Source organism: Rosa chinensis, chromosome 2 (assembly GCF_002994745.2).
Source record: "Rosa chinensis cultivar Old Blush chromosome 2, RchiOBHm-V2, whole genome shotgun sequence".
Taxonomy (NCBI): Eukaryota; Viridiplantae; Streptophyta; class Magnoliopsida; order Rosales; family Rosaceae; genus Rosa; species Rosa chinensis.
The window spans coordinates 8,573,634-8,599,671 of record NC_037089.1 but is presented as its reverse complement, the minus strand read 5'-3'; the positions used below and the strand labels follow the sequence as shown (position 1 = coordinate 8,599,671).

The window sequence follows — 26,038 nt, the reverse complement described above, 5'->3', positions numbered from 1 at the left end:
TCTATGGTCTTCCTCTTCATCAGACAACAGAACATTTTAATTCTCTGTGGTCTTCCTCTTCATCAGACAACAGAACATATTACTTTTTTGTTGTGTTATAACTTGTTGGACAATTGAATATGTTTAATAACTATTGTAGATAGATGTTTCAGACAACAGTTTTTTCTTCCTTTTTTCTTCACGTTCATTTGTTAGACAATGGTTTGCTGTTGGAATTGAATTGTTTGAGATAGAAGAGAAGACATACATTTTGTACAATTGAACAACACATCCTTGATTCCAAAAACAATTTCATTCCATCAGCAATATTCATCCCAACATTGACATAGGAATTAAAATTGCCTAAGTGTATAAATACATAAAGCCAAAAAACCTGCACTTTGTCCATAAAACGTGTCCAATGCACATTAATAACTTGAGCAAAAACTAAAACCAGCTAGCAGGAGGGTGATCAAAATACCAAAAAATAGCCCTGCCTTCACCAACCCTCATAACTATGAAATATGATACTTCATCATATACTTAGCCCACTCTGACCTCACAGCATCAATATCCTTTTGGGTGTAAATCAATTCGGATCGTCGCTGCCACTGAAACAATAATAGCATAGTCCAATCTCGGCATCACAAAATCATGCAGCAATTAATAAGAACATGAAGTTATAAAGCTGTCGAACTAAAATTTAAGGCTTTACCTTTGAAGCAAAACTCAGGTTCTTATCCTCAATTATTTCCTTCATGTACCGCATGATGAATATGCCACAGTCTTTCACATTTTGTTGTGCTGGAATACCCTAAAAATAGTCATTACAAACTCTCAGCAGTGCACTAACCATAGCATGTACAAAGTCTAAACCTACAATTATGAATACTAGCATACCCCCATGTTTTGCCACACTATTGATTTCCGGCCAGACCTATTCCTCTGAGCATTGTAAATTTTGATCCCACTTCAACAATAAAATAGATACCAGCAATAAGTTTAATCAATCAACAACAAATGAACAAACATAAAACTCATCATTCCAGCAATTTATCAAAATCAGGGACTTAGGCAGACTTACTTTTCCACAACAGTCTGCCATTCTCCACCAACTAGTCGACGCCTTAATGGATCCATGAAATAGATAGTTTCTTCATCCGGATTGACAACAGTCAACATCCAATGGTTACTTATAATGTTATAGCAAAACAGCAAGTCAGCTTCAGTTTTTGTATTATATATATTACTTATTAAAGGACATGTTTCAAGTAATTAATTAGACAAGTTCAAGATAAGTCACTCACCCTGCATTATATGGCAACAAAAAAATCTGGCCCTTCTCTGCAGTTGTGAACCTATTTGCTAGAAAACGCAATCTTTCTGTTGTATTTCCACTTCCAAGTGCTCCAATCTGTGAAGGGTCCACAAAGCTAACCATGTGTGACATCTTTGCTCTCTTCAAGACTTCATGCAAGTAGCTATAAAAGCACACAGCCTTATTACATTTGAAAATAGATAAGAGTATAAATATTGAATACATTTATAAGCTAAAAACTCATTAAGAATGACTGATTTTTCCAACTTACCATATATACATGCAGATTACACCACCTGATAGTTCAGTCATCATACACAATGCATGAATGTCTGACTTAAACAAATATTGCTTCCTGTCGATGCCAAACACTTTCTCTTCCAACTTGAAAGAGATTGTCTTGCCATTTGCCATATTGTCTCTCGCGCAACTCCTCATCATCGGACCCCCCTCTACTTGTGTCATTCTATACCATTTCTACGGTTTCAGAATTCCCTTCGGGTTCACTCATCTCATTTGACGAGAGTTCCCCATGCCATATCCATTTTGTGTAACTTTTATCAATACCAAACTCAACCAAATGATCCTTTACTACCCTAGCCTTCCAAGATTTACCATGCCCACATCTCACACAAGGACAACAAAGTTTATTGACATCACAACCACTCTCCAATGCAAACAGAATCAATTCTTCAACGCCTAACTCAAAAGCTCGCGATCTTCTATCAACATGCATCCATGATTTATCCATCTTACAATGAAAAACCAGACAACTTAGATATAATCCATGGATGCAACTACAAAACAAAACAACTTAATATATCTAACATTTCATCACAACCAGAAGTGTACTATATATATATATATATATGCAAGTCATAGAATCACAGCACATATAGGCAGCCAATGCAATCATCACAACTATACAGTCAGGAACATATATATTATAAACTGCATCATATTAATGACAAGGAAATCAGCAACCACATCAACAAACACAACAAGTAAAATTATACACCTATATGCTGCACTAGTACAAAATAAGAGAGACTTAGCAATACTCACCAAAAGTGCTTATCTAAACTAGTTTGTCACAGCAACAAGCTTATCTACATCCACCAGCCTCCTTAGTTGATCCGCCTAGATTCCTTTTCAATCACCAAATTCACCTATGACAATACATACAAAAGTTATCTCCAAGTTCAAAGCCATACAAACTTGATGTACAACAAGGTAGATTGTTGTTCAAACTAGTTTACAAGTTTAACATTTTTGAAACAAAGAACCAACAGAAGAATAAGGATCATTAAGATCCCATTTTTGACTCAATACCAAGATATATAAGTAATCATGCCACAGATTATAAGTAACCATTACTATTAATGGAAATAAAACATTCTCAGCCTACATGTTTTCTATTTGAATCATTCTATGGTAGGTTTGGAATGGAACCAACCATAACTCCATCATTACTCTTTCCAACATGCAACAACAACAACAACAACAACAAAACTATAAGTAACTCCATCATTACTCTTTTTAACCAAAAAAAAAAAACTAAACCATTATAATATAGGAAGTGTCAAACACTCATATAATATTGTTGATAATGGAAACAAAAGAATTTGATCAGATTGTGCAGTATTAATGGAAAAAGAAAGAATTCTAGAAAATTACTTCTGCATTATATTGATCAGAATATTTTTTTACCGTCTCCTCAACCTGCAAGCTGTTGTTCTCTAGAAGGAACTGCCAGTCATCATCGACCTGAAGAGTAGAATTACAATACATTATGCAGTCACCCAATAGTGTACCAATAAGCTAACAACATATATGGGTATAATTGCTACACGCACAAGCCCCTTTGGGTAACATCTCACCAAGTACCATAAATTGTTCCAACAATACACAGCACTAGTTTTGAACCACAAGTTTACTTCTAAACTCCCCATTCTCTTTCTCAGCACCTATGGCTGAACCTAATTCTTTCTCCCTTCCCTGTTTTTATGTGAACATGCAAGCATTTCATAAAGGCTGGGAAAAGAAAAAGAAAGAAGACATGTTGTTGAAAGGTTTCGTGTGTGCAGACTTGTGAAAGTGATATAATCCCTCATGGCTTATTAATATAAGTAAGGCAAAGAGAAAACAACAATGCTGTTAAGCAGGAACTTAACAAGAAGAAATTATTAACCCAAAAAAAGAATTTCACTTATATAGTCATTGAAGGCAATAGAATATAATTCACATTCACACAAACAGCCATCAACTTCGCAATCTGGTAAGTTATAAAGTGATTAATTTCCAATGTACCTAAGATTTCTTATTTTCATATTCACATTACATACAATCAATATATTTGTCACATAAATAAGCATAGCTAACTGTAAATAAGAGTTCTGATTTTTAGATAAACAACATATTTGAGAATGCAAATAAAAAACCCTAAACAAAATAAACCCAGTAATTTTCCAAATCCAGGTGTCCATGTATCAATAGCAAAAAACCTGAAGGTTCATGAACCTTAGAAACTTGTCATATGAACGGGAGCTGCACAAAACCTATAGACTATATTATTCATTCCAGCAACTAAGACAACAACAACAAAATAGCTTGTTCCAATTGAACCAAAATTCTTGTGAAACAATAATATCCCAAACAACCGTATTCCAAAATGGCTTCGAATCAGACACAATATCCCAAAAAATCAATTTCAGAGACATAATTGATAAGAAACAACAATTTCAAAAAACCCAGTCAAGAAACCCAAACAATTTCAACAGGCATCAATCAATTCAGAAACCCAATAAAAAAAAGAAGGAAGAACTGGATCTGATTGAGACTGTACGTTTGGAGATGGGTAAAACTACGTCGGTACCGAATCGGATATGAATAGTATTGGAGAGGAGTCACGACTGATTCGCGACCACTGGAGGTCACTGCGGTGGTGGTCGATTGGCGGTCACTGCGATGGTGGTCGACTGGCTGTCACTGCGGTGGGAGAGAGAGAGAGGGAGAGAGAGAGAGAGGTTCTCAGAGCTAGAGGAGGTCTTGGGGCTGAGGGTTGAGGGCCGATGAGATTGAAAGTGATTTTGACAAAGAGAGGCGGGAGCTCGGGTGTTTTAGTCGAATGGAGAGGGAAAGATTTTTGTCCAAGTGTTGGAAGTCGTATATATCTAACCCTAGGTAGCTAAAACTCAGCTTGTATCGGGAGAGAGGAAAAGAAAAGAAAAAAAAAACTAAATTCAGACAACATCATTTAAGGTGCATTGTCTGAAGACAATGTGACAACAGACGAATAAAAACAATTGTATGAAACAAACAAATCAGACAACATCTTTTCGCAAGCATTAACTTAAAGGCTATTGCACAACAGACAACTAATAACAGTTGTGTGATTGAAAACAATCAGACAACATCAAAAATCAACCATTGTCTGAATAAACCTTGGACAACATCGAAATAATAACTGTTGTCTGAATTGATCCATTCAGACAACATCATAATATCAACTATTGTCTGAAAAGTAATTAAACAACAGCCAAATAATACTGTCGTTGGATCCAAAAATTCAGACGACAGATATTTTTTTGCTGTCGTCTGATAACCTGATTGAATTTTTGGCCTAGTGCATGTCCTCAGGCCTTGCACACGTAAGAAAAGGGAAGTGAGCTAACACTTCAGCAGAAACCACTCTCCTCTCTTGCATAGCTTTAATCATCCCATCTACTTTAACCATTCGTTCTTCCTGAGCAGTCTGTTTAGGAAAAGAAAGAGCACGTCCTGCAATATCGTCATGATGTAAAGATGGTGTTGTGGAGGCCCCCTTCAGTAGCTCTACAAAGCAAGAAGTCGTAGACAAAAGTGTCACTATGGTTGCTTTTCTGCTAGCAAAATCACTGAGACCGACACAAATTGTAGAGGTAGGGAGCACCAATTTTCGCTGACTTGCTAAATCAAATACAGGTTTGTCCAAGAATGGCAAGATCACAAGATCATCCACTATATATTCAACTCGAAGTAGAGGCAACATAATCTTTGTTTCATTCTTGTGTTTCGAACAACTCCATGTAGAAATAGCCCCCTCAAAATCTTGTACCATGTGCTCATCACTTTTAGGCTGCTTTGTTGTGCTTTGGCAAATCATGTTGAAAGCAGAATGCATGGTCCCATCTTCCATAATCAGAAGATCCTGTTCCGCAATATAATCCAGTCGACAATATCTTGACCAAATCACAACATGAGGAGCATCACAGTTGAACAGTGAAAGAACCCATAATGTAGATAAGACCATGTGAAAATCTTCATTGACGTTTTGCAAGACAATCGTAAGACTATAGCCAAAAGCAACTTGGAAATATGGCCATGTATAAGTGGTTTGAGATTGTAGCAATATCACCTTTGTGTGCTGGGAACACATGTTATAGTGCGCCATCTGTGAATCTGGGTTGGTAATGTGCAAGTCTTCACCAACATAAAAAACAAGTCTAGTAGCACTTGCGCTAGCGGAAGTGATGTGAGAGTGAATATCATAGATGAGCTCTCTTATCAAGAATATGTCACCAATTAATAGTAGAGCCTTGATTAATTACAATCACACCATGCAAGTTAAGTACCCAAATTTGTAAACTTAACGGTGCTGTAGGAACCCAAAACCCAAAGGTGACCAATTCTCTCTTTGTCATGTAATGTTGAGGAAACTCCACTATTGGAGGTGGCATACATTTCTCCACAAGTTGCATATGCAAAAACAATACATGAGCAATAAAGAAGATGGACGCAAGGCAAATAACAAGTGATTCATTCTTGTGATTCGGCTTATTGACAAGGCTAACCCCCAAAAATTCAAAAACATGTGAGATATGTCCAGATAGCACTGTTGGCCATAAATCCAAGATATGCTTCAAAATAAACCATAGCCCCACCAGAGCAAAAAACGTTAAATTAAGAAGTGAACTGCTCTTGCTAATACCATTCTTATGGTCAGGAATCAACAACAACCAATCTTGAAAAATTATGTGCACAACTGAATGAATACCACTGCAGACATTAAAATAATTGGAATAGAAGAGTACCTCAAAGAATGTTTTGCAGCTGGAAGCAATAGATATTGCAGTAGCCAATATAATTTGAACTTCTCCACAATATATTCATGCATAAATTCATAAGAGTTCTTCACAAAAATTAACTCCATACCATACTCTTCTTCCAATGATTTGAAGACATGAAGCAGGACGATCCATTCTTCATCGAATTGTATCAAGTACACACTATTTCCAAGGAATAATCCTTTAGCCATATCAATGCCAACGTAGTACCCCATTTTGGCCTTGTCCCATTTGATGAGATCACTAGCACTGATTTCTACATATTGGGCATCTTTAATAATAGGTTGAGGGACACACATTTGAATATAACCACTACTAGTATCACCAACTTCCATGACAACTGACAATCCAGTTGGATCATTCTCATGAAGACTTATTCCTTCCAAAGGCAAAAAAACCCAATGGCACCTCTTCTTGATCATAATTAGTGCTAGTTCCACCAGCTTCCATTAAAATAGAGTGTTCAAGAGGACTAATCAGAGAACTTGTTGGTCTCAGAGACGAGGAAAGCCAATTCTCCACTTGATGACCATGACCAATGGTACCATCATCAAATGCCTGGACCCTTTCGTTATCCATAGACATGCTCCCACTCGTACAGGAGTTAAATACCATCAATTTCAAAGTCACAAATGAAATTGAAATTCCTGGATTGAAAACTGCATCAACCAAACCATAATTTCTCAGCCTTCCATCATCATCATATATAGCCCACACCTGCTCTTTCGCAAAGCTTCTCTTATCTTTCTTGAAATAATAACATTGTGAATCCTCCACAACACCAACAAGATCACCATCACAACTTTTGCACTTGAAATTCTCCCAAACAGTAACATTAAAATCGTCACCATTAATAAGCTTTAAATGCAAAGGAAGAGGCAGCATAAGCAAGTCTCATGTAACCGTGTGTACCTTAACGCCAGCCTTTTGGCACAACTGAGGAAAGTGAGTCACAATTGCACTTTTCTCATGATCTTCCAGTATGTGGTCTTCATCATGAATCAGCGCAAAGTCTCCAGGCACCAAACCAGGCTTGCAAAAACTCTTAAATTTTCTCTGCATGGTGTTCAATCCACCACTATCATCCCAAAGCCCACCCAAAGCTAATTCACTACCCTTGGATGTCTTTGTCTCATTGGATGTGGGAGAGTGAGATGCATACCTCGAATTAAATTCAGGATAATGCTCATTACCCGAACCTATGAGGCTGTTGAGAATCTATCTAGCTCCATCACAATCTACATCCATTTGGACTTCGCTAAAAATTTCTTCTAGCTCATCATCTCTCTATAGGGATAGAACGAGCTCATATCAATCGTACATCTCAAGTATCGAAATATATCTTTTACACCAATCAAATGGCGTCGCGTTGGCGCAGAGCTATATCTTAGTTAACAAGTTCACTGCCAATGAGATGTCCGGTCTTGTGCATTGAGCTAAGTACAATAATGCACCTATTGTACTCAAGTAAGGCACTTCTACCTCTAGCACATCTTCGTCATCATCCTTCAGACAAAGAGGATCCTTTTCAGGATCAAGACTACGGACGATCATAGGGGTGCTTGAAGGTTTGACCTTGTCAAAATGCCTAAGCATCTATCGACACGATGCTCAAGTTCCAAACCGAGACATAATTGTGTTCTCCCATAATTCTTCATCTCAAAATCGGATTTCAAGTGTTCAGTGGTTTCCCTTAACTCTTTAAGGTCTTCTAATGAAGATCATGTCCAACATGAACCGCGATGGAATCCGAAACTTGTTATGGAAACCCGTGGGCATATCCCTTCCCAATCAAGTAGTCATTTTAGCGAGTGTTTCAACCTCTTTATAAACACGCTCCGTGGTCTAGAGCCACTTGACTTGGGTAAATGAAGTTCACCATGAACCTTCATGTATATTCCGTATCTAGATCCCTATAGAGATACACAGTGACCACATTTGTAAGCTGCATGTTCAGTTATTCAGAAACTACCAAACTGACAGGGTAGTGGAGTGTAATGACATCCATTACAAGAGAATATGTCTCATCTTAGTCGATTCCAGGGCGTTTTATGAGAAGCCTTGCTCCATAAGGCGAGATTACCATCTCTTTTTGTCACTACACTTTCTAACGAAGACCCATTAGTCAACAGGTTTTATGTTAGGAGGTGTTGGCATCACTAGCTCGAAAACCTTCCTCTTCGTTAGAGAATCCATCTTAACCTGGATCGCATCTTTCCATTTAGGCCAAATCTCTCTACGTTGGCATTCATTTATCAACGGAGTGTGGTTCGATATCGTCGGACTCAACAAACTCATGTGCAACGAAGTGCGCAACTACATCAACAATTATGATGGAGTTTCTATCCCACGTCTCATGTACACTAGTGTAATTTTCATAGAGCTCTATATTCTCAGGAAGTTCTGACTTTGAGGCGTCCCCCAACGATAACCATAACACGGAAGATTCTCATGAGATGGATTTTGAGTGTCGATGATCAAAGGATTAGAGTGTGCCAAAGCATCCTTCGAACCCATGGGCCTCCCACGCATCCTAGCTGGGGTCATGGCCTGTAACGTCAGAGTGTCATTCTCTTTGGCATTGGCTCCATGCCTACCTCCGTGTAGGGTGGCGCTACGTCCCCTTATAGGGATGTACTTCCTTGCAGGCATATTTGTAACAGATGTGTGATCTCGTCACTTTAGTAGGGATAGAGATGAGACATAGTGGGGACAGGCCACGACAATTCCTGTCATTCCTGCTGAATATCAGTGTTCTTATTTCCCCCTAACGACGGGAAGACTGTCTTATCAAAGTGACAACCCGCAAATCTAGCGGTAAGGAGATCGCCTTGCCAGGGCATTAAGTGTCGGACGATTGTTAGTGTCTCAAATCCAACGTAGTTGGCCATTCGTCTGTACGAACCCAACATAGAGCGCTGTAGTGGCTCAATTGGCACATAAATGGCAGACTCAAATATACGTAAGTACGATACTTGTACCCAGTCACTAGCTGTAACGCAAAGATAGGTTGAGTGGTAGTGGGTCGTACACGAATTAGCATAGCTACATGTGATATTGCATCACCCCAATCGGATATAAGGAAATTAGTGCGTATTACTAATGTCCGGACTACCATCGTAGTCGTTTCCGCGAGACCAATTTGGGTGCGTTCATGGGAATGTGATGTCCAACATCAGTCCCAATGCAATAACCATCGAAAGTCTTCGATGTAAACTCGCTAGCATCGTCATCAAGTCCAATTAACGGAATAGGATGATCCGGGTAGTGAGCCTGTTGTCATATGATATTTGCTAGGAGTGTAGCATAAGCAGCATTACAAGTGGATAATGGCAAAACACATGATCAGTGTGTTTGCGTATCAACCAATATCATGAGATATTTAAACGTCCGCAAGTTTGTTGAATAAGTCCATAGAATCCCCATGGATTCTATGTAAGAACATAATGAGTATTTTCATATCCTTTGCATAGGACGGTCTCAGTCCTAATTTTCCTAAGGAACGGACTTTGTAAAACGAGCGAGAGGCTTTAGAAGCAACCAATGAGAATTTTGGTTAGGCCTGAGAGTCTGAAATGCTATTTGAAGCAAGTTGGTGATTGCAGCATCACCTGGGGCGTCATCACCATGATGGACGCTATCCATGGTGTCATGGATAGGGATTGTGCCAGCCCTAGGCTAGTGGTGGACGGAGGCGGTGCCCAAGGCAGCAGCATCGGTCACACTTAGTCCAGAAATCAACTTTTGATTCATGCTTCGTTTCGCTCGAAAGAAAAGATGTCCATGTGAAGTCTTTAGTAGACGGATCATCATATCATGATCAGGATGACCTATCCTGTAGTGACAAAGCCAATATGTGTCTAAATCCAAGAGATCTTCTCTCGTAACTTTATTGGATTTAATAGCTCGAATAGTGACATAAAGTCCACTAGAGAGACACATAAACTTCTCTAAGATGCGCCTTTGTTCGCAATCATTAGAGGTATTGCAAAGGAACTCATTTACGTTCTCTACATGCATTTTCGCATGGAATCTGTTGGCTATTTATAGGTGTGATTCGCCCTAGAAGCGTAGAGAGTTTCTGTGATAGTAATCAAGGTGCCATTTGGCAAGCGGAACTTGGGCTATTCCATGTCCTTGAATTAATACTGATGACGTAGCCATCGTAGTCACAAAGCAATATGCTCAGAATCAAAATTGAGTCATAATGAAAAGAACTCGAAATTTTATTCATAAGCCAACGGAGTCACATCATTGTCTCTTTGACCAAAGAAAATCTAATCCAAAATGCTAGCTAATGCAAAACAACTGTAGTCGTCTAAGTTCTTTTGGTAATTCCAAAATGAATGTGACCAGGTGAGTAAAGAGATGTCGGTGGAGCAAGGCTCGCTTAAGTACCACTAATCTCATAACCTTCCTAGACATCACACTTACTTTGGGGTGAGCCTATTTTGAAGAAAGACTAAACCATTATCATCTACTACAAAAATATATGGCAATTGCCTATGACATCTCTTGGAAAATAAAAAGATTTAAACAGAATTGGCGATCTATTGATCCCAGCCAGATTTGTAGTATTCAACCTAGATCATCTTCATGATCTTCTTGTTCCACATGGTGAGCTTTTCTTGGTTCACAATATGCTTTGTAGGCGGTGACAATTTCTTCACGAGCTCTACAAATATGTGCCCAATGATCAGACACTCCACATCGAGAACATACATCTCTTTGCTCAAACTCCATTGATTGAGGCTCTTTGAAAGCGTCATTTAGATGGCTCTTAGTGTTGGCGGAGCCACCAACATGGCCAGAGGCGTTGCCTCCCTCTCTCTTTCCACGTTGACCTCTTAGGTTCCGTGTTGGCCTATTTTGGCGATTACCTTCCCAAGTAGAGCGATTATATGGACCAGAACGTCCAAATGTATTCCTAAGATTAGGGTTTTGCTCTTGGCGCCCTCTCTTTGGGGCGCGACTATAATTGGATTCCTGAATATGCTCTGTTCCTACGGATCTCGAATTATAGTTCTTCACAAGGATGTTGTCATGCTTTTCAGTGACATTCATAGCTCCAATGAGCTCATGAAACCTTGTGATTCGTCTTGCAGTAACATCGATTCGATAGTTCTTAGCAACCATCAATGTAGAGACGGGGAAGGTAGAGAAAGTCTCCTCAATCAATATCGCATTTGTGATCTCTTTACCACAGAATTCCATTAAGGATTTAATGCGAAGTGCGTCCAAGTTGTAGTCGAGAACTGACTTGAAATCACATAAGCGGAGGCTATGCCATCTCACTTCTAGGTCAGGAAGCAAGGAGTCACGGACGTTGCCAAATCTTTCATCGAGTGAGACCCACAGCTTTCTGGGGTCTTCTTCATTTATACACTCGTACTGGAGCGAATCATCCATATGACTAGTCATTAGGATGATGGCTTTCGCCTTATTTGCCCCTAAGGCTGCTCTATTTGCTTCCAAAGCTTAAGCTTGCTCAACGGTTAGTACGTCCTGGCTAGGCTCTAGAATCGTATCCAAGATTCCATCGGCCTTGAGATGCTGGCGGATATCACGAACCCACCTATGATATTCAGAGCCAGTTTTTCCCACTGGAGCAAAGTCCAATTTGTTCAGGTTACTCATCCTGAAAGAGAACAAGAAATTAGGGTTAGTTTCAGAGAGAAAAAGGCTACCACGAAAACAAATAAAATTTCTGAGCGTAGTTGCTTCTAAGAAATTAGGAATTTCCGAGCGTAGTCGCTTCCAAGAGGGGTTGGATTAGATCGAAACAATGATGTTTGCGGTTGATCGTTTTATCTCAACAAACTCTAAGTTTGGAGAACTCTACAAGCTCCAAACTTGGAGTGAGCAGGAACCCCCACAGTTCGGCTTAATTAGGTCTCCCCTATGATGAAGAAAAGGGGGTAGAAGAAGGGATGTTACAAGTCCCTGAAAAAGAAGAGAAATTGAATTTAAAAACTAAAAAAACGGGAACGTTTAGTAAAAAATACCTCTAAATAGGTCGCCGGAAAATTTGACCCGAAAAAGTGGTCTGAAAAAGTCACCGAAAAATGGCTGGAAAAGTCGTTGATCGGAGGGCTGACATGGCACTGATGCTGACGTGGCAGTGGGTTCTGTTGCTGACGTGGCAGTGGGTCATGCTACTGACGTGGCAGTGATGACGTAGTAGTGGGTCCCTGATGCTGACGTGGCAATGGGTCCCTGATGCTGACGTGGTAGTGGGTCCCTGTGATGACGTGGAAATGGGCCTGCGTTAGTGGGCCTCTGCCTTGGGCTTGGTCTTGGGCTTCTTTTCCTTTCCCTTTTTTTTTCTTTCTTCTGCCGGTTTTTGGCAGGCCGGTTCACCTATTTCCGGACCGGTTTTTGGGGTTTTGCTTCCGATTCAGGAATCCTGGGGTTGAGCCGCTACTGGTGGAAAAATTTGGTAGCAATCGGAGGTCCGGAAGGTGGTGAACCCTTGCAGGGATCCCTCTTTTTTTCTTCTTGGAGGGCTGGTTCGATACTTCTGGTGGCCAGTTCGGTAGTTTTCCTGCCGGTTCTGGTGGTTCCGCCGCCGGTTCTGGAATCCTGGGATTGAGGGCTTTAATAAATACGGAGGTGGCGGCTAGGGTTTGAAGGCTACGAATTTAGGTTTCAGAGTTAGGGCTTCGTGCTGATAACGTGTTTTAGGAAAACAGAATTGGGAGAGAATTGAATCTAACTTTCATTGATAATAGGGGCCTCTTTATATAGAGGATTACAAGCATAAAGATAGAGTTGTACATGGAAATATAATCGTACATTGATTGGATATCTCCTAAGATTCTCCGAGAATATCTCTAATATAAACCTTATTTCAACTAGAGCAAGTAACCTCGAGTTTGGGCCAGACACATATTCTGGAATTACTTAAACACATAGTATTTTGTTCATATATATTATTTCTAAGAGCGTGCTTTAACTAACAATCTGTTTTTTTTCTTTTGATTGATCACTTATAAATTTAAGGATTAATTTCTGTTTACCTACTTGAACTTATGGTCATTCTTCATGTTAGTCCCTAAACTTTCAATTTCATCAAGAACACTCCTAGACTCCCAATTTTCATCAACCGTATCCAATTCTTCAAACTCCATCCAAAATTTCCGTCAACTGATGACGTGGCAGGAGACAGAAGGGCGAAATTCTGATAATAACCCTATTTGATTATAATTATAAATAAATAATAATTAAAAACGATAATTAAAAAAGCCAATGTTTTTTAAATGAAAATAAGGACTTATAGGAATAATATCTTCCACCATATCAAGTCTTGTATTCATACATAATCACGATTTCTTGACAAATTCTTTCTTCTAAATGAACACAACATCTCCTCCAAGATTTTGAGACTCTGAGCCACAATTCAAGTCTTGTTTAGTTTTTTTTTTCAGCAATCTGCGATCTAACTCTCTCTCAGACTGAAAGTCTCAGTCTCTCGCACTCCAAAACCCAGTCCTTCAGTCTTCAATTCAAAATTCAGTCGACCACTGCGCGCTTCTCTCTCCCCTTCCCCACCGATTTTCTATATCCAGCTCATAGACATGATTTCAATTCCTCATTCTACCAACGGAAACAAAGATTTCAGATTAAAGATTGTGAATTTGATCCTAGAAATAAACAAATCGAGTTAAACAAAGGCATATATAGTTATATACCTGGAAAATGAACCTCGACCAGTCCCTTCGATCTGAAGCAAAATGACTCTGACGGCTTCCATGTACGGTTTTCCGGCCAAGTTTAGCTTGCCCAGACCTAGTGTACGGACAACTCCGCATCTCACACTCGATCGAATCGGAAATTGAATGGTGCTAGATTTGGCAGCCTCTCTAAGTTATATATTACGATCAATCTATCTAATCCCATGGCCTTATCTCAAGCCTATCTCTCCAAAGCATGCATTTTTCTTCGACAGATTCTTAAATTCAGAATTGCAGCAGGTTTCTAAACCCATATGCTTTCCTCAATCTCTCATCTCCACTACCAAATTGGAAACCACAACACAAAAAATTCACAGATAATTGAAGCCATCTAGCTAGAAGAAAACCTAGCAATTGAATCCAGATTGTAACAATTGAATCCATCAATTCTAGATATTTATGTTCTTGAACCCAGCAACAAAACAGAAAAAGAAAATCCCAACCAACGAAATTCAAATACTGGCGACCCAAGTCGTCCATGAACTCACTGCCACCATCAAAGCCGCTCGAGCACTTCCGCCACCGCGACTCTGACGCCAGCTTCACAAGCAGATCGCCGTGAGGCCTTCCTGTGGTTGCCGAAGGGAGGACCTTCTTGTCGTACTCGATCCCTAGGGTTTTGAAGATCTGATGGAGGTGATTCACCTCACGGTGATAGAGAACTGTAAGAGTGAGGTTCACGATCTGGAGATCCTTGGTGTCGGAGACAGAGAAGAAGATGTGGAGCTTGGTCCTTATGTCGAAGATATCAAAAACAAAAGGAAAATGATCCCCTTCAGATAAAAAAAAAAAAAAAAAAAAAGTAGATGAAAAGTAAATTGACCATTTTAGCCCTTCTGTCTCCTGCCACATCATCAGTTGACGGAAATTTTGGATGGAGTTTCAAGAATTGGACATGGCTGATGAAAAGTAGGAGTCTAGGGGTATTCTTGATGAAATTGAAAGTTTAGGGACTAACATGAAGAATGACCTTAAGTTCAGGTAGGTAAACCGGAATTAATCCTAAATTTAACTTTTTATTTGTGTTACATTTTAATTCTAGTCAATGAGTCATAACTTTTTTTTTTTTTGAGATGGTCAATGAGTCATAACTATATTAAATGTTATCAACAAATGCTAGCTCTTGTACATAGCTTGCCTAGTTTTTAACCAAGTGAAATGCTAAAGGTTAATGCAGAGAATATCATAAGGTCTTCGGTACACGGCATGTATCTTCACGTACCGCTGAGATTAGACGGTTTTGAGTGACAAATAACTGACTCAATTTATGAACGGCTAAGATTACATATTTGTTGTATTTGAACTTACACCGCCTGTGTACTTACACTGCGAGACTTATTTTGTACCCAAATGTTTGTGACAAATTCTTCGGATAGAAATAACTCGGTCACAACCAAAAAAGAAGGAAAAAATTTAAATATTTAGAGACTTTTTGCAACCGTCATACAGTCAGCACGTGTTACCTTTGCAGACAATTACATGAAACACAATTTTGCCGACGAGCTATTATCGGCAACCTGACCCATAATATTTTCAGAATGGGGACAAACTTCTATATGCCAGACTGCAAAACTTATGTCTAAGACACAGTTTTTCCTCAATTTTATTGATTTGTATGTAGATAATGCAGCCCTGAATTAGATCAAAAAATTTTAGGATGTAATCAAACTGTGTACCTTTGTAGTCGGAAATAGATTCCAACTTACAATTACAATACAAAAAGTACTAAGAAACACAATGTCACGCAACTGCCAACTCAAATTTCATTACAGTTGGTTATCTGATCAGCCAACTACTTGTACATAAAAACCAAAATCAACTACTGCTTTTACGGTGGTTCAGTGACTGCCGCATAAGATCAAACCCTGCTGTGGATATTAAGGGCATGGGGAAGTTTTCTAACAACAATAAGAAGCGAAAGTATTTCTTGATAAACCATTGGGTGAGCTCCTAATATTGTCCTCGGGTACACCTCAACAATCTTCTCAAGTGATCAGCTGTCCAACCAATTCCATTTTCATAGCCACAATTCACCCAACCAAACAGAAGATCAAATACCAGAGACTTCCTGGGTGCTCTCTGCGAAGTGGAGTGTTCCCATTAATATCATGCAAATAGCAAGATCTCTTAAATAAGCAAGCAGGTTAAACAGACGAAAGTATTTTTTATTTTTTGTTCTTTTGCCAGAAGAGCATTGAAAAGTTTGATGGTAATTGTCCTAAATTAGATATTTGGTTTGTCCAGACTCTAGCCAAATGATCCAGACTTTAGTTTATGAATTGCTGGGTTAGTTTTCCATGTCAAAATTTATAAATCTATAGTAAAAGGTAAAAGATAACCAGTAAACATACCTTCAGTGATATTGAAGTAAAAGTTGGAGTAGGTCACTAGATCTGTGTTACTACTTGTAAGGAGCAAACAAAACTGACGAGTTGTGGCCACCAAACCCAAACGAATTAGACAATGCCACCTTAATGTCCAGTCTTTCTTTCTTTGGGCCTACAAGCACTTTCATATCCTGAATTCACATAAATCTGTCAGCTACATTGAAAATAATTTGCAGTAAACATTGAAAAAGAGTGAAAAGGCAATGGAAGACAACATACCACACCCTCATCTGGGTCTTCCAGATTGATATTTGGATGAACCCATCCAGTTCGTATTGCCTATATAAATAGAGTAAATATCAAGAAAAACAACAGAGAAAGGGGGAAAAAAAACAAAATAGATAAGTGCACAAAAGCTGCAGGTTCTACCAACTACTTCAGTATTGAAAAGCGAAGTCAAACAACTTGTTCATTTAACAAAAGCACATGAATTGCGCCTTGCATCCCACATGACATAAAACTAAGGAAAAAAACAAAAAAAAACATTTTTTCCAAGTAAAAAGCATCACATATGTTACCTGTACTGCTGCAACAGCCTCGACTGCGCCAGCTGCTCCTAGCAGGTGACCAATCATGGATTTTGTAGAGTTGACTCTCAACTGTAAAAGGTAGAGGTCTTCAACCACATGCCAATAAAATTGAAAAGAGATGCTTGTGAATTGAGGTTACCTCAGGATTCTGGCCAAAACAATGCATCAGAGCATTATACTCTTTTAGGTCTCCAGCTGGTGTGGATGTTGCATGTGCATTAATGTAATTGACGTCTTCCTTAGATACGCCAGACTGAGCTAATGCCTTCTCTATGCATTGAATAACTCCAGCCCCTGTTTCAGATACAAAACAGATAACGTCAATACTACATTCAAATTCTAGAATATATGTAATTCAAGGGAACAAAATGCAAGGTGACTCAGGACAACCCTGGTGTATGACAGAACTCTCAACTCTCTTACAAACAACATGTTAAGTCAATTACTGAAAAAGTAAATAAACAGAGAGTTTCTAAACAACATATGATGTTAACAATAATAACCTACTCAGATTCTAGAATATATGTAATTCAAGGGAACAGAAGGCAAGGTGACTCAGGACAACCCTGGTGTATGACAGAACTCTCAACTCTCTTACAAACAACATATGAAGTCAATTACCGAAAAAGTAAATAAACAGAGAGTTCCTAAACAATATTTTTTGTGAAATGTTTCAATTACTGTTCTTTAATCTTTAATATCTCAACCTTGCAAGAAACCTTTAAGAAAAAAAAAACAAAAATAAAAATAAATAAAATAAGAAACACCTAAAGAAACTAGGGGGATTGATGAGAAACAAAAGAATAATTAAAAAAAAAAAACACAACAAACTTATGTTTGTTTTTTTCTTTTGGTCAGGAACAAAAGATACTGAATTGGGTAGAAAAATGAAAATGTGAGAACTGAAAACAATGAAACTAGTATATCAGCAGAAGAGACTTAAAAGAAAATACGCTTTTTCTTTTTTTGGTCTGAAAAAGAAAAAGAAAATACTCTTGTTCCCTTAGATCAACAAGACAATGAATGTGTCTGAGAGAGAGAGAGAGAGAGAGAGAGAGAGAGAGAGAGAGAGAGAGAGTTTTATTGTTAATGAAAGAATATTACCATCAGGGCGTGGCTCAGTCATGTGGTAAGCATCACATGTGAAGCTTCCACCTAGAAACTCTGCATAGATGGTTGCACCTCTTTTCTGCCAAATCCAAAATATTAATGAAACTAAGGGATCTAAAGTAACTTCTACATACAAATGATGTAGCATCATATCAGATAACGAGAAAGAAAATTAGAATCAGATAATGGGTTCAAGAGGCTAGGGTAGCAGCAATTAAAACAGCTACAAGTCACCCATGTAGCCTGACAGAAGTAAAAAGAAAAAAAAAAAACATGACTGGTTCTATTCGAGGGAACTACAGATACAGACTTGACACAGTGTGTGGGATAAGTCCCAGATGACGTCAATCTTACAGACATGTTGACCCCTACTAAACGGACAAGACAGAGTGACATACATAGACACCCAAACCATGCACATAAATTTAGAGTTTAAATACCTTAGCATGTTCTAACTCTTCTAGAAGCAACACACCAGCTCCTTCCCCCATAACAAATCCATCACGATTCTGTCCAATAACCAAAACCACATCTTGTGAGAAACAAAACAGATGTAAGCCCACAACTAAGCAATCAGGACTTGCCAAGTTTTTTTTATTCCAAATGCATTCACTTGTCAACTTGTTAAACACTTCCCTAATCACTAGTAAATAAACTCAAATCTCAAATTTACTATACGAGGCTACACTAGGTTTAGTTATAATAGGATGCCTACACTTGATACTAAGACTAATTTATATTCTGACAACAAAAACATGATGTGATTTTACCTTCTTTTTATTCTTTTTTTCTTTCTTTTTTCGCTAACAAAAATATAGATAAGTCTCAGCACATAGCCAATGACAATGGAAAAAAGAAGATGTTAAAGTAACAGGACTACTCATGACATTACAGTATCCCAAGGTCGTGATGCTTTAGTTGGATCACTGTTCCTTTGTGAAAGTGCTCTGCACGCCACAAAGCCTCCCAAGCCTGTAGCAATAACATAAGAACAAGCTTATCATGAAAACTTCTTGCAATTTGGAGACAAAAAAAATGTAGTAAGAGATGGGAGAAATACCAATGGGTATCATTACTGAATCTGAACCACCAGAAAGCATAATGTCCTGCATAGAATTTCAAAGAATGTTGCAACAGAATTAAATGCTGTACATGGAGGACTGTATCATATCCTTCCTTTTCTTTTCTATCTTTTTCTTTTAAGGTTCTAAAATTTATTTGTCGTATCACTTCATAGAACTTATAGACATTTTAGTGAATTAGGTTTCCATAATCCCATTGCGGTGCTAGTGAAAAATCCAGAGAACTTACAGCTTCACCTCTAATGATATGATTTGCTGAATTCAAAATGCAGAAGTTGCTTGTAGCACAAGCAGTAGAGATTGAATAATTTGGGCCCATCCAACCCTGCAATTTTAAGGGGAATAAGCAGTTAAAAATATTACAAAATTTGAACGGCCACCAAGAAACATCAGAAAGTACCACCGCAACATAAACATAAGCTCACCAGATCCATTGCGAGCATGGCAGAACCCATATTTGTAGTTGCGAAAGGCACACAGAAAGGATTCATCTTCTTATATGAAACCCGTAAAGCTTCAATTGCATCATTGAAGATCTGTTCAATACCAAAACACCAAATCAATCATCTGCGACAATGAAGAACGTATCAGGTTCCTCGTTCAGGTCCAGGACTTTTGGTTCTATGTGGGACATCTGGCATGGGATTTTACTTTTTTCAAAAAGAATTTTCCATTACCAAATTTTTTGAATAAGGGAGTGAGTCAGATGCTGATGTACTGTTTTACATTAAAAACTTAATACAAAATCAAGTAATTTCTGACATCAAAATACTTTTGGTACGCATTATCTCTGGTGGAAATGACACAGTGGTAGGTGTGAAATTGGACACAGTGGTAGGTGTGAAATTGGCATACTTATTTCAAACTATACTTTTTACAGAACATGAACCAGAAAACCAATCAGTGAGAGCTCTTCTAAACCAAGTGTTGGCCATTCTCCAAAATATTTAGAAATTGTTGGCCATTCTCCAAAATATTTAGAAATTGTTGAACCATATAGCGCTAATGTTACCTTCATTCCACCCATTGCAGAACCGATCAACACCCCACATTTAGTTTTATCAATTTTCTCCATGACTTCTTCTGTAATTCCACCATCTGCCAAGGCTTTCTTTCCAGCAGTAAGCAAGTAAAGCATGAATTTATCCATTCTTCTGGAAAACTTTGGTGCTACCCATCCATCAGTGGAAAAGGACTTGATCTCTCCACCAATTTTCTAAAGAAAAGAAAAGGCAATCAGAACAAAATATTGAGAAAGCAACAAATGACGAGAGGTTTAGATAATTAATCACCGTAGGAAATGGGGAACAATCAAAAGCTTCTATCTCACTAATGCCACTAACACCCTCAAGCAGATTATTGTAGAAAACATCAGCATCATGACCAAGTGGGGTCACCACGCTCATTCCTGTCACAACCACTCGCCTCTGTCTTGTTATAGGTTTCTTTTGCTTTGTTAATTCTTCAGTAGGTTGCACAGCAACAGCCATGGTTTCCCCTATATTTCCAGTAATGACAGTAAAATTATATAAGGCAAAGGTGGCATGGATATCAGAGAATATAGAATCAGTAATTTACTTTATAACTACCGAGTGCCAAATTTCTTCTCCAATTTGAATCTCCGCAAAACCAAAGTTGGGGACTTGGGAGACCTTAAAGATGTATTAGGTAACATGAGAGTATTAGGACTCACTAAAAAACTTGCATGCACACCTAACACAAACAAAGAACCTTTCCTCTTTATCTTTTTAAGGTGCCAAATTTTGACTAACAAAACCTTTCATTCCTTTTTCTATTTAGATAAAGCTTCCTGGCCCATTCACCAATCAACAGTTTGCAATTACAGATATTCTGAACAAACAAATCATCTGGCTATTCACCCATTGTTATTACAACCGAATACGGAATAAAGACAGCATGCAAGTTTTTCCTACCCTCTTTCCAACAACATTGGTTCCTAATAGGTATGCCAACTTTAGGTAAACCAAACTACGGATGATATCAGCTCAATGGGTTCATAATCAAGATTTTACACAAACATAACCAGAATATTACAACTCCAAAATCCTGTAAATCAATCACGTAAATTAAATGATTTAAATCTTCAGATGCAAACTTCCCAAGTAAGCAAGCAAACAAGAAGAACAAACACACACGCAAAACATACACTAATAGATAAAAACAACAATACCCAAATTCTGAAGCCAAAACAAAAAAAAAAAAAAATCAAACAAACACAATAAGCATGAAGCTAGAATCAATCAAAAGGGTCAAAATCAATTACCAGAATGGGCATTAAAGCGCCTCCTGCTTCGATTCAAAGACCCAGTTTTGGATCCAAACAGCGAGGACAGCCCATTTGAGCCCAAAGAAGATAAACCCTGAGAGCTATAGTAATCATCGCAAGGCTCAAACGCCAAACAAGAAGTCATCAGGCCCTGAATGCTGGATCCGCCCCTACTACTTAAGCAGTAGCTGCCACTACATTTCGCCAGCCTCCGTCTCCGGCCGCCGCCCAACTTGGCACGTGACGGCCGGGCGGAGTAGTCCCCGTCGCACGTGACGGACATGCAAGCGGCGACGAGCCACGTGCAGAGAGGAGACGCGGCCGAAGTGGCGGCAGCCATGATGGTTGGTTCTTTGATGGCGAAATCAAAAACCCAGATGGGGATGAGCTCCAAAGTCTCCGAATTGAAAAGGGTAGGCGATGAAAATCAGAAATGGTGACGGTGGTGATTCAATCGGGCGCATTCGATTTCTTTCGTCTCTGTTTTTGTGTTCTGCAACTCTCTCTCTCTCTCTTTGTGGGTTTTGTGTTTGAAACGGTTGGAGAGGAAGAGCCAAGAAGTATTGGGCGGATGGAAAGGAGAAGTCTTGAGAATAACAAAGACAAAAGCTTTTCTCTCTTTCTTGCTCTCTGGGTCTCTCTCTCTCTCCCCACTGTGCTCTGATGCCTCTGTAGCTCTGAGAGGAGGAAAGACAGAAGGATACACATATACTGACTCACTCAAATACATCATCATCAAAACATATATCGTCTACCAAAAAATACCAAAGATCTATGACCAGAAAATTTATATATATATATATATATATATATATATATATATTTACTCATTTTTCTACTCAAATTCATTTTTGTCTTACTTACAATATGTATATTTTAGCTGCTGTGTGAGTGTGTGACTAGTTATTTTGCTTGATTCACTGTTCTTAAATTATGATTTTTCTCATCTGTTGCAAAGTGATTATTCTACTGCTTCTTGTGCAAAATTTTAGTTCTTTGTTAGTCAAAGACTTAAATTCATACATTTTGAACACATGATAATAATATAGGTGTGAAAACAGATGTTAGTGAATGGTTTCGCTAAATACTATAGTCTTTGGTCATTAACTACACATTTTGTTTTAGGACAAGTTGCTATTGATATTTGTCAATAATCATTTTAATTTGTTTCAGAGTTTCAGTTTCCTCTCGTAATATGATCTTTTGACTCGAACAATTTGTTATATGGATAAATCTCTCAAACATCATTATGATTTTGTAATTTTTAATTTGGTTCGATCTTTCTCAAGATTATCATTAAGAAATTATTTATATAAGGGTTATTATCACAAATGGTACCTGAACTATACATCAATCTTATCGATGGTACCTGAACTTCAATTTTGATCACAACCAGTACCCGAACTTTTCGATTTCATTTTAAATGGTACCTAGAGCCACCTCCGGTCACTATTCCGACTAAAAACGACATGGGAGGCGATCATAGTGATGATTTTTGATGATTTCGAGGGTTGCGATCATATATAGTGATGATTTTTTGGTAATAGACTTGCCTTGACCCTTGAACTTGTTTTTTTTTGTTTTTTGTTTTCTTAGATTTGGTTTTTTTGGCCGGAATAATGATCGAAGGTGGCCTTAGAAATATCTTTGACTAAGTCGGTTTTTTGCAGAATATCTTTGACGTATGATATACATATACGGAAGACACTCACAAGGAAGTGAACTCAAACTTAATGTGTGTGTCATTTTTTTTTTTTTTAAATCAAGGTAGAAGCCAATATACTGATTACAAACTAGAATAACCATTACATACCCTCTTGCTACCAATTAGGGGTAGGCAAGAAGTTGTGCTAGTACCACAGTGGTACGTAGAAACTAGGGCACTCATTTGACAGTAAATACATCGAAATAGCATGAATCTTCTTTCGGTACTACTCCAGAAGATTCGCTAAAAGCACAATAAAGTGCATAGCTCCCTACTAGCGCTACGAGAGAGACCCTACACCACCAAACGTTATCTTGTCCGACGGCGGCCACGGGTAGCGCTGCTGCTTTGTCCTTATGCTGGCTGCCGGACAGGTAATTCATTGTCCGTGGTCTGGAGAAAAGATGTTGAACTCGTGGTTTGGCAGGATGGTTGGCTACGGATCTGGGCGGCATCTCTGGGCGTTGTTTTTCTATGTAGATCCAACAAGGGAGTTTTGGAGTGTTTGGGCGGTTCAGAGGCTTCCTGGACCGGCGCGGGGTGTTGGGATCGTGGCGCTTTGGACAGTGGGACGCTGCATTACTGCTTGTTTCGTGCCGGCAGGGCCCAAGGCTGCTTTGGTCTAGGCGGTGTGGGTCGTGGAGGCTGTGGCAGTAGGTTAGGGTGGTGGCGTGGTTGAGTGGCGATGCACTAGAACGGTCTCATGGATCTACTGGGTGGATGTAGATGCATGGTTTGGATCGGGCTAGTCCGGCTGGGCCTTGGGTTCAGCATTTTGTCTCTTTGGGCTGCTCTTTTAGGTTTGCTAATTTGGGCTAGGTGTTTTTTCCTCAGCCTCTAGTATGAATTTAGCTTAGTCTTTTTTCAATAATTTCCTTAGTAGCAACCTAGGCACTTTTGTGCACCCTATGTAACTCTAGCGCATCTAGAGTAGTACCGAAAGAGAATTCTCGCTATGTCTACGTACTTAATTATCTAATGAGTGGGTCTATAACTATGTACCATTGTGGGTATTACCACTAGCTTCTTGTCTACGGCAGAAGGGTATGTACCGGCCTATTTTGGCTTGTGATACAATATATTGGCACCCGATTTAGATTTGATTCAAAAAGAAAAAGTGCATAGCTCTCTAACAAAAAGAGAATTATTGAAAATAGACTAGCTATTAACCTAGGGCTCCCAAAACAAAAGAAGTTAATGCAAGAAGGAAAAATCCAGAAGATTAAGAGTACTACTCTAGAAGATTCGCTAAAAGAAGGGTAAAAAATACAAACAGTACCCAAACTATGGTCGACTCCGAATTTCTGTACCCAAGTTTCCAAAACTATCACTTTGGTACCTGAAGTTCGGACCCCGACCCAACTTTAGTACCTAGAACACTATTGGCCGTTACGGAGTTAGTCAACTGTCAAACTTTGAGGGGTATTCTCGTCCTTTCAACAGATTTCTTCTTCTTCCTCAAACTCTCTTCATTTTCTTCTTCCTCCCAACTCTCCTATCATCTTGGGCACGGGTGGGCTGCGCAGGCGCGGGGCGCTAGGTGGGCTGCGCAAGCGTGGGACGCGGGTACATATGTTGGGTCGGGTTAGATAACCTGGGTACCATTGTGATAGTTTTTGAAAATTTGGGTATAGAAATTCAGAGTCGGCCATAGGTTGAGTACTATTTGTATTTTTTTCCCTGGAGGTAAAGACAGAGGGTCAGTTTTATCCCTAAGAAAATGCCACGTGGCATGATAGTTAACGCCGTCCATGACAGCAGGTACGAATGTTGGGTCGGGTGGGATATTTGGGGTACCATTATGATAGTTTCGGAAGCTTGGGTATAGAAATTCGGAGTGGCCCATAAGTTGGGTACTGTTTGTAATTTTTTCCCCTAAAAGAACAACAAAGTGCATAGCTCTCTAACAGAAAGAGAATTATTGAAAATAGACTAGCTATTAACCTAGGGCTCCCAAAAGTCCAAAACAAAACGAGTCAAAGCAAGAAGGAAAAATCCAACTAAATATAAGCCCAAAACCCAAAGAGCAGCTGAAAATGTGTGTGTCATTTTTGTGAGGAGTGACTAGTGAGTACCGTGTACAATATATTGTATGTAAAAATCTCTATGTTTGATACGGTGCTTTTATTTTTCAGGGGAAAAATTAAGTGACTTTAAACTAACCAACGGATTCCTAAGATGTGACCTTGTTGATTCGGCATCAGGGTTGGGCATTAAAATGCTTCCATATCTACTCCAATTATTGTACAGGTAGTCACACGACCACTTAAATAGGAAACTTTTGCTGCAAGGATTGTTGGTCCCTGCCTTTGTACTTGCACAAGAATATACGTGGAGGGTGGTATTATTGAAAAGAATTTATGTAGCACATCTTCTCTTGTTTTTCCCTTAAACCAAAGGTTTAAAGCGAGCATTTTTCGAACTCTAAATCATGAATTTTAAGCATTTCTCAAACTAACGAAATTAAAAAATGAATAATTTAATTTAATTTATTTTTACAATTTTTTAAAGTTAGAAAATAAGAAAAATCATTAAAGAAAAATTAAGTCGAGATTTTTTAGTTTAGTCAGTTAACGAAAGTTTTAAAAATCATGTTTTATACATGGGAAGTTTTCTGGAAGAAATTTAGAAAATGAGATTTTAGCCAAAACCTATGGGTTAGAGAACACTTTTTTAGCCTAAACATGTGAACACAGTTTCTTTCGCACCATGAGTTCAATCCATCATTTGTAGAAGACTATATATAATGCCATCGTCTTTTTCCAGATCACACTCATCACAAAAAATTACATGCCATATATG

General features: G+C 38.7%; 2 protein-coding genes across 2 annotated transcripts; both read right to left on the bottom strand.

Moving 5' to 3' along the window:
• Positions 1-381: 381 nt before the first annotated feature.
• Positions 382-2,411, bottom strand: LOC121051466. The gene is made up of 7 exons (XM_040513847.1): positions 2,363-2,411; positions 1,569-2,048; positions 1,287-1,460; positions 1,064-1,171; positions 880-949; positions 695-793; positions 382-590 (listed from the first exon to the last, which is right to left on the bottom strand). Exons 2-7 carry the CDS (start codon positions 1,760-1,762, stop codon positions 495-497), a joined length of 741 nt encoding a protein of 246 aa, XP_040369781.1. The 5' UTR covers positions 1,763-2,048; positions 2,363-2,411; the 3' UTR covers positions 382-494.
• Positions 2,412-15,713: 13,302 nt separating this feature from the next.
• Positions 15,714-22,234, bottom strand: LOC112187554 (3-oxoacyl-[acyl-carrier-protein] synthase II, chloroplastic). The gene is made up of 14 exons (XM_024326401.2): positions 21,529-22,234; positions 20,537-20,742; positions 20,257-20,460; positions 19,670-19,780; positions 19,474-19,569; positions 19,223-19,268; positions 19,055-19,134; positions 18,603-18,671; positions 18,157-18,241; positions 17,192-17,346; positions 17,041-17,121; positions 16,742-16,801; positions 16,487-16,653; positions 15,714-16,214 (listed from the first exon to the last, which is right to left on the bottom strand). The coding sequence occupies exons 1-13, from the start codon at positions 21,869-21,871 to the stop codon at positions 16,537-16,539; spliced, it is 1,653 nt and encodes a 550-aa protein (XP_024182169.1). The 5' UTR covers positions 21,872-22,234; the 3' UTR covers positions 15,714-16,214; positions 16,487-16,536.
• Between the last annotated feature and the right edge of the window lie 3,804 nt (positions 22,235-26,038).

What these genes read in the sequence shown, in the direction of transcription:
- LOC121051466 (XM_040513847.1), bottom strand. Translation starts at nt 1,762, where the DNA reads ATGACACAAGTAGAGGGGGGTCCGATGATGAGGAGTTGCGCGAGAGAC. An exon ending in TTGTTGCCATATAATGCAGG is followed by an intron (nt 1,172 to 1,286) that starts GTGAGTGACTTA and finishes TAACATTATAAG; the next exon opens with TAACCATTGGATGTTGACTG. An exon ending in TGGCAGACTGTTGTGGAAAA is followed by an intron (nt 950 to 1,063) that starts GTAAGTCTGCCT and finishes TTATTGTTGAAG; the next exon opens with TGGGATCAAAATTTACAATG.
- LOC112187554 (XM_024326401.2), bottom strand. Translation starts at nt 21,871, where the DNA reads ATGGCTGCCGCCACTTCGGCCGCGTCTCCTCTCTGCACGTGGCTCGTC. An exon ending in GACTGAGCCACGCCCTGATG is followed by an intron (nt 17,347 to 18,156) that starts GTAATATTCTTT and finishes TATCTGAAACAG; the next exon opens with GGGCTGGAGTTATTCAATGC. An exon ending in AGGCTGTTGCAGCAGTACAG is followed by an intron (nt 16,802 to 17,040) that starts GTAACATATGTG and finishes CTATTTATATAG; the next exon opens with GCAATACGAACTGGATGGGT.